Raw genomic sequence first — 8,612 nt, 5'->3', positions numbered from 1 at the left:
TTAGCCCACTTCTTCTTCGCCATCGTCATCACCACCACAACACACACACAAACACACACACACGCAAACACACACACGCAAACACACACACGCACGCACGCAAACACACACACACGCACGCAAACACACGCACGCAAGCCCCCCTCATTCCACGCACGAGCGTTCTTTTTCCCCGTGCCGGATAACCTCACCCGTTTGGAAACTTGGAAGTCAAACAATGCCTGTGCCTCTTCGCTTAAAAAAACAGTTGCGACGGACAGACGGCACACAAAATCCTTTTGTCCTCCAAAATAAGAGGGGGAGGAGGAGGTGGTGGGGGAGCAGGAGGTGGGGGAGCAGGAGGTAGTGGAGGAGGTGGTAGTGGAGGTAGTGGAGGAGGTAGTGGTGGAGGAGGTAGTGGAGGTAGTGGAGGAGGAGGTGGTGGAGGAGGCAGTGGAGGTGGTAGTGGAGGAGGTGGTGGTGGAGGAGGTAGTGGAGGAGGTAGTGGAGGAGGTAGTGGAGGAGGTGGTGGTGGAGGAGGTAGTGGAGGAGGTAGTGGTGGAGGAGGTAGTGGAGGAGGTAGTGGAGGAGGTGGTGGTGGAGGAGGTAGTGGAGGAGGTGGTGGTGGAGGAGGTAGTGGAGGAGGTGGTGGTGGAGGAGGTAGTGGAGGAGGTGGTGGTGGAGGAGGTAGTGGAGGAGGTAGTGGTGGAGGTAGTGGAGGAGGTAGTGGAGGAGGTAGTGGAGGAGGTGGTGGTGGAGGAGGTAGTGGAGGAGGTGGTGGTGGAGGAGGTAGTGGAGGAGGTGGTGGTGGAGGAGGTAGTGGAGGAGGTGGTGGTGGATGAGGTAGTGGAGGAGGTGGTGGTGGAGGAGGTAGTGGAGGAGGTAGTGGAGGAGGTAGTGGAGGAGGTAGTGGAGGAGGTAGTGGAGGAGGTGGTAGTGGAGGAGGTAGTGGAGGAGGTGGTGGTGGAGGAGGTAGTGGAGGAGGTGGTGGTGGAGGAGGTAGTGGAGGAGGTGGTGGTGGAGGAGGTAGTGGAGGAGGTGGTGGTGGAGGAGGTAGTGGAGGAGGTGGTAGTGGAGGAGGTAGTGGAGGAGGTGGTGGTGGAGGAGGTAGTGGAGGAGGTGGTGGTGGAGGAGGTAGTGGAGGAGGTGGTGGTGGAGGAGGTAGTGGAGGAGGTAGTGGAGGAGGTGGTGGTGGAGGAGGCAGTGGAGGTAGTGGAGGAGGTGGTGGTGGAGGAGGTAGTGGAGGAGGTAGTGGAGGAGGAGGTGGTGGTGGAGGAGGTGGTGGTGGAGGAGGTAGTGGAGGAGGTGGTGGTGGAGGAGGTAGTGGAGGAGGTAGTGGAGGAGGTAGTGGAGGAGGAGGTGGTGGTGGAGGAGGAGGTGGTGGTGGAGGTAGTGGTGGTGGAGGAGGTAGTGGAGGAGGTGGTAGTGGAGGAGGTAGTGGAGGAGGAGGTGGTAGTGGAGGAGGAGGTGGTGGTGGAGGTAGTGGTGGTGGAGGAGGTAGTGGAGGAGGTGGTAGTGGAGGTAGTGGAGGAGGTAGTGGAGGAGGTGGTAGTGGAGGAGGAGGTGGTGGAGGAGGTAGTGGTGGTGGAGGAGGTAGTGGAGGAGGTGGTGGTGGAGGAGGTAGTGGAGGAGGTGGTGGTGGAGGAGGTAGTGGTGGTGAAGGAGGTAGTGGAGGAGGTGGTGGGGGAGCAGGAGGTGGTGGTGGAAGAGGTAGTGGAGGAGGAGGTGGTGGAGGAGGTAGTGGAGGTGGTGGTGGAGCAGAAGGAGTGTTGATGTTCTTGTTAATAAAGTTGTACATTTCCATTAAAAATAAAGAGAGGGGGGGGGGACGACGTCTCCGAACGTCTTCAAATCCGCGGTTGCGCCCTGCGCCGCCCCCCCCCCCCACATCTACAAAGCCACGCTGGCGGGGGCACCTCGAGAACGACAAATCACGCGACGATGTTTCCCCTTCGTTGGAATTCCGCGACCTTCCCCTGCGTCAGTGACGCTCGCGCGCGGCGCCACGGATACGTCTTCGTGCCTCTCCGCTCCCTCCTCCTCCTCCTCCGTTCGCTCGCGGCGCCTTCAGTGGCCCTCGTCGTCGCGATCTATCCACTGCTGGATGGCGGCCTCCTCCTCCTCCTCTCGCGTCGTGGAGTCGTCATCCATCGCCTGCGCTCCGTCTCCCTCGTCGGAGGCCCACTTGGAAGCGTGCAAACCTCCTCTGGGCTTGGTGTATTAAAGCAGTAGGTACCAAAAAATGTAGTCATCAATAAAGTAGGCGACGTTTCGGGCAATGGCCCTTCTTCATAGCGCATGCAGTAGATCATTTTAAGTGGTCCAAGCAAGACTCAAGAGTAGCATTGTCACGTGCCAGATGTGTACGACTCAAACAAATGTTTTATCCGTATTTATTTACCACTTTGCCGTCCGTGTACTGTAGTGTATTAGCTTTGACAATGAGATAAAAAAAACATACATTACTACAGTACAGTACTAATAGTTAAGAATGTTACTGAGTGTGTGAAATACAAAAGCACAGCAATTCTGGCGATCGTCAGCAGAATGACGCCAAATGTAAACTGAAATTATCTGACAATCGAGGTTTTTGTTGGGTTAGATCCCGTAAATATATAACTGTGTCGTGAAACCCGCCACCACCCGACACAGCCAACTAGTAAGGGTTGTCACGTAAACAGAACGTGCCAATTCGTCACTAGTACAGCACGCCGGTGTGTTGGAGAGCCAAGCCACAACATTTACAATCTGAGTACGACGTTTCGCCAGTAATTACAACCAGCTTCATCAGGCGACAGCCAAATTATTTCACCCATTGTGAGTGGCGGGCGATAGGTTCACGAGCTAAGTGCCAATGTCGAGGTCTGGCTGCTGCTGCTGCTGCTGTCAGGATGACGAGAGGGCTTCAGCAGGGAGAAAGTTTGCGTGGTGCGGCTGTTCCTCCTGCGTTGAGGGTGCGTAGACCACAGTGGTGTTGACTGCGTGGGCCAAAGTGTGGGTGGCATGGCCACAATCTCACTCCTGTGGCTCGTCTTTAATGCATCTCTTCGGGTCTCCATGTATCTCTCGCAATCTATGTATCTCTATGAGCCTGAGATCATCTAAATGGCTTTCTATGCACCTCTATGGGTCTATATTGATATCTAAGTGCAGCACTAGGCAATTACAAATCTCATCTTCCATTCACAAGCTAATTCGCTTACTTGCCGCACGCACCGGATGATTGGTAATCACAGCACGGGGGAGGGGTAAGGGGTCAACACAACCACCAAGCTACCTGGGAGCTCGAGGGGGTTCAACTCGCTCACACGGAACAAGACGCCGCCACGTTCACGCAGTGGGTCTACACCAGGGACAGCTTTCTTTTGAGCCGAGTCTCGGTGTTCGACCAGAGGACGCCAAAAGGCCTCTGGTCAAACACCACCTTTTGGCGTCTCTGGTGTGGACCAATCAGTTTCAAGGACAATGCCAATATATTATCATAGTATGTTTTTGTTTGCATTCTGACCACAAGTATTGTGGTTAATGCAGACATGATTCCGTTTAAAAGGTTTCAGTTTGGTGTTCTAACATTTTAAACACTTATTTTTTTGCCATAAAAAAGGGGAAAACCTATTCTTATATTTTGGTACAGCAAAGGAGCTCCCATGATGACAGAGGAGTCCATGTAATTAGATTCGTCGCTTATATTAGCTTAAGTCCTGCTGTGAGAATTAAAACAAATTAAATCTATTTTGGCATTCGATCCTCTGCATGGGGCATGAAAAAGGTTTGCTGCCGAGCGTGGCTTCGAGAGGCCGACTGCAGTCAGCTCAGAAGTAGTTCTATCACGTCGTTTTCCGCGGGGGGGGGGGGGCGTTCTCAGACACAGGGTGATGCACCGCTGGCTGGCTGCCCCCTTCTGAATGTAAAATAAAATATCTTCGGCTATCGACGCGAGGTCCGACCAGCACGTCGATGGTGGTGGGGGGGGGGGTTAACAGCAAAAACGATCCATGGCGCTCACCGCGCGTGTGTTCAGGTCACACCGCGCGTCGCTCGGCACGATGTCCGCCGTTTCGCTCCAAGGGCCGGGAGCTTTTATAAATAAACTGTAACGCTGAACTATTTTTTTATTCTACCAGCTAAGGCCCCCAGAGCTGGGTAGCTCTTTTTCAGAAGCGACCTGGCTATCACAAATCATAGCTTCACGAATTAGCTTATCAGGTGGAAATGTATTGCAGCCGAATACTCGAAACGCGTGACGTTGATTCTAAATGTGGAGAGAAAATCCAAAAGACCCGGAGAAAAATCCATGAGACCACGGGGAGAGAGAGACACGCAAACTCCAAATGTACAGCAGGCGTCAGGGACAGGATCGAACCCACGACCTCCTGTGTACCAGGCGAGGTAGTTAACATCTCGCCACCCCCTCAGGAATGGAAGGGAACGTCGTGCCGAACAACGCGCGGCACGACCAGAAGACCCATCGCGAGAGCTGCGCGGCGCGACAGCAGAAACACCCTCACGCAGCGCGAGCGGCGGCAGCGGGCGTAGCCGCCGCGTTTAAACGTCAACGACGAACGGAGCGCAGGGCAGCTTCTCGCGAGCGGAGAAGCAGGCCCGGAGCCACGCGGCCGTCACCACGGTGAGGTCGGGCCGCCGGCGCACCGCCTCCCGCAGCGTCTCAGCGTCGCCGGAGCCGGGCTCCCGGCCCGCCGTCACCAGGTGCGTGGTGTCGGCGTCCACGCCGGCGCTCACGTCGCCGTCGAACGTGACGAGGTAGCGGGCGAGGCGCGCCGCCTCCGCCTCGGGGAGCCCGAGGAAGCGCGCGCGCACCCCCGACATGAAGTCCGGGAACCCCAGCGACCAGGAGTCCGACTGCCCCGACGGTGAACCGGCCGCGTTCGGGTCGCCGGGACCGGCCGCGAGAGACGGTGACGACGACGACGACGACGGAGGAGGAGGACGGCTCGACGAGGAGGAGGATGATGAAGAGGATGGAGAGAGGGCGGCAGCTGAAGCCGGTTTGATGCAGGCGGATACGCTGGGGCCCGGCTTGTGGGTGGCCGCAGATTGCGCCGCCGTTTGGGCGGATGCCACAGAAGTCGTGGAGGCCACGGAGGCCGCGGATGAGGCGGAGGCCGCGGGTTTGGGCGCGGAGGAAGGCCGGGCGGTGGACGCAGCAGCCCCTTGGCGAGTCCTCCTCGGGTGGTAGTAGATGTACGTGGGCACGCCGCGCGACACAAGGTGCTTGCGGACGAGCCTCTCTGTGGCGTACCAGTTGAAGCCCGGCGTCGCGTGCCCGATCCTCGGCAGGTGGACGCCGGCGCGGAGCCTGCGTGCCGCTCGCCGCACGCGCCTGAGGCCCGTCTCCAGGGCCGCCAGCGAGATCCCCGACAGGACGTTGTTCGGATCGCGGCTCTGGGCCACGACGAGGGCCAGCGTGTCGACGCCGCCGGCGCGGCTCACGCGGTCGTCCACGGGAATGAGGTGCGCGTCCCCGAGCGCCAGGTCTCCCATCTTGCCGGCACGCGCGTAGCAGCGCTTGGGCTGCGTCGACCTCTTGTCGAGCGCGGAGAAGAGGCCCCCGTGGCCCCAGCGGCCCGAGTTGTCCACGCAGTGCACCACGATGGCATTGCGCCCCGCGGGGGCGTCGGGCAGCGTCACGTCGCCCAGGACGTAGCGGATCTGCCCCCCCTCCCCCTCTTCGTCCTCCTCCTCGTCCGAAGCGCCACCCTCGACGTCTTCGTCGCTTCCGCTCGCGTCGTCCGACGCGGCGCCTTCCCCGCGCAGCGCCACGTTGAGCGACTCGTAGCCGGCCTCCTTCCAGAGCGCCAGCTTCTTGCGCTGACGCTCCACGTCCATGCGGGCCCTCTTCGCGGCCAGGGCGCGGTCACGCTCCCTGTCCAGCTGCCGGCGCCGCTCCTTCCTCTTGGCTCGCTCTTCCTCCGTGAGCGGCAACCGCTCGGGCCGGACGGGCAGGGCCAGCGCCGCCGAACTCTGCGACGAACCCCCGGCGCCGCCCGCCCGGCTGTTCATATCCTGACGCAGCAGCGACAGGGCGGTGAGGTCGGACGAGCTGGCGGGCGCCCTCAAGTAATCCGCGCTCTCCAGAATGCGCCGGTCGTCTTCCGTCTGCCGGCGGAGCGCGCCCCTCCGTGGAGGAGCGTCCACGCCTTCCGCGGGCGGCTCCTCGATCACCCAGCACCCGTCGCGGCTCTCTCCCAGAATGGCCTGTAGGTCCATCTCCACGGAGGAGCCCTCGTCCGACTCCATCAGCGTCCCGAGGCCGGCCAGCAGGATTTCCGACAGCTGCTTCGGAGACTCGTCCTTCATGTCGTTGGAATCGCTGTCCTCCCTCATCTGCGCCGTCACGGCGTGCGTGAGCCGCAGCTTGGCCTCCGCCCGCCGGTATATGACCTCCTCCACGGTGCTGCGCCCGATGAGCCGGATCACCTTCACCGGCCGCGTCTGCCCGATGCGGTGGGCCCGCGCGGCCGCCTGCGCGTCGTTCTGCGGGTTGAAGTCGCTGTCCACGAAGACGACCGTGTCGGCGGCCGTGAGGTTCAGGCCGACCCCGCCGGCGCGCGTGCTCAGCAGGAAGACGAAGATGTCCTTCTGGCCGAACGACTTGATGGCGAGGTGTCGCTCCTCGCCGCGCACGGAGCCGTCCAGGCGCTCGTAGCTGTAGCCGCGAAACTCGAGGAAGTCCTGCAGGATGTCGAGCATGCGCGTCATCTGCGAGAAGATGAGCGCGCGGTGGCCCTCGCGGCGCAGCAGCGCCAGGATGCGGTCGAGCGCCAGCAGCTTGCCGCTGGCGCTCACCAGGTGCTCGCCCTCCACGAAGGGCTCGGGCTCGGCGCCGTTGAACAGGTAGGGGTGGTCGACGCACTTGCGCAGCTGCATGAGGATGTTCATGAGCCTGACGCGCGCGCCCGTCGTGGGGTCCTCCAGGGCGTCGAGGTCGCGCGACAGGATGGCGCGGTAGTACTGCTTCTGCAGCGCCGACACGCCGTGGTAGAGCACCAGCTCCGTTTTCGCGGGCAGCTCGGCCGCCACCTCCGTCTTGAGGCGGCGCAGCACGAAGGGGCCCAGGAGGTCGCCCAGCTCCGAGGCGCGCTCGGGGTCGCTGCCGACGCCCGCGAAGCGCTGCACGAAGGCCCGCAGGCCCTCGGGCGCGAAGGTGCCCGCCGACACGAAGCTGAGCAGGGAGTAGAGCTCCGCCAGGTTGTTCTGGACGGGCGTGCCCGTGAGGAGGACGCGCTGCCCGATGTCGAACTCGAGCAGCGCCTGGTGCAGCAGCGAGCTCTGAGACTTGAGGCGGTGGCCCTCGTCCACCACCAGGACGGACCACGGCAGGCTGCCGAGGAAGGCCGCGTCCTTGAGGCACAGCTCGTAGGTGGTGAGCAGGATGTGGAACGCTCCCGATTTGATCTTCTCCTGCAGCTTGCCCCGTTTCTCGATGTCCCCCAAGTACACGATTATGGAGATCTCCTCATCCTCCTCCTCCTCCTGCTGCTGCTTCCCCTCGTCGTCGTCGTCGCGACCTCCCCCCTCCTCCTCCTCCTCGTCGTGGCGGCCTGCCGGCTGGCACATCCTCTTCATCTCGTCCTGCCAGTTGTGCGTCACGGAGAGCGGCGCGAGGATGAGGAACGGGCGGTCGACGCGGTCGCGACGCACGAGTGAAAGCAAGAAGGCGATGGTCTGGCACGTCTTGCCCAGCCCCATCTCGTCCGCCAGGATGGCCCCGTGCTGCCCCTCGCGGCAGCGCCTCAGCCACTCGACCCCCTCCAGCTGGTACCCTCGCAGCACGAGGCCCCCCCGCGTGCAGGAGCCGCGATGCTGCTGCTGCTGCTCGCCGAGTGATGGGGCCGACATCTCGGCCGTGTCAACAACACGCCCCCCTCCCTCGTGTGTCTCTCTCGTGTGTCTCTCTCGTGTGTCTCTCCCTCGTGTGTCTCTCCCTGGTGTGTCCCTCCCCGTGTCTCTCTCCTCGTGTCTCTCTCCCCGCTTGTCTCTCCCCGTACCCAAAACACGGAAATGGCAGCACGCGCGTCACGTGACCGCTGGGCCGCGGGTGCGCGGTGACGTCACGACGCCGGCCGCGTTGGCGGTGTCACCGCGCGACCGGTCGCGCGCAACGAGTCGCCGCTCGACTGATGATCGCTCTGCGCGGCAGGGGTCGCGAAGCGTCGACCAAGCTCGTGCCTCGCAGCAACGGGGGGCGGGGGGGGGACCTGGGTTCTGTTCCCGGCTGCCCCCCCCCCCTGGTTCTGCATGGGGGTTCCCCCGGGTTAACGCGAAGTGATTCAACTCCAGCAGAGAGTGGCTCTTCATCCTGGGGGTGCGAGATGCCCTCTCTGAGAACCAAAGTGCTGCAAGCTGCAACGAAGGTCAAGAACCACTGAACTACAGCATTTAGATTTGTGTTTACGAGGTGTAAGCCCCCCCCCCCCCCACTGAGCTGTACAGCTCGCACAGATGACAGCTCAACGAAGTTGGCTCATCACGTGGGAATTTAGAGCGGCGGACAATTACTCTAAACTCGTGGTGATGTTGATGTTAAACGTGGAGGGTAAAACATCGGAGAAAAGTTCACGCGACCACGGAGAGAAAGAGAGAGAGAGACGCAATCTCCAAATATGCAGCAG

At 61.1% G+C, this 8,612-nt stretch overlaps 1 protein-coding gene across 1 annotated transcript; it reads right to left on the bottom strand.

Moving 5' to 3' along the window:
* Positions 1–2,170: 2,170 nt before the first annotated feature.
* On the bottom strand, positions 2,171–8,020 carry CHD1L (chromodomain helicase DNA binding protein 1 like). The gene has a single exon (XM_078857412.1). It carries the CDS (start codon positions 7,837–7,839, stop codon positions 4,525–4,527), a length of 3,315 nt encoding a protein of 1,104 aa, XP_078713538.1. The 5' UTR covers positions 7,840–8,020; the 3' UTR covers positions 2,171–4,524.
* Between the last annotated feature and the right edge of the window lie 592 nt (positions 8,021–8,612).

The sequence above is a fragment of the Lampetra fluviatilis genome, chromosome 6, assembly GCF_964198595.1.
Source record: "Lampetra fluviatilis chromosome 6, kcLamFluv1.1, whole genome shotgun sequence".
Classification (NCBI taxonomy): Eukaryota; Metazoa; Chordata; class Hyperoartia; order Petromyzontiformes; family Petromyzontidae; genus Lampetra; species Lampetra fluviatilis.
The sequence above is the reverse complement of the archived record's forward strand: the minus strand, read 5'-3'. Positions and strand labels throughout refer to the sequence as shown.

What these genes read in the sequence shown, in the direction of transcription:
- CHD1L (XM_078857412.1), bottom strand. Translation starts at nt 7,839, where the DNA reads ATGTCGGCCCCATCACTCGGCGAGCAGCAGCAGCAGCATCGCGGCTCC.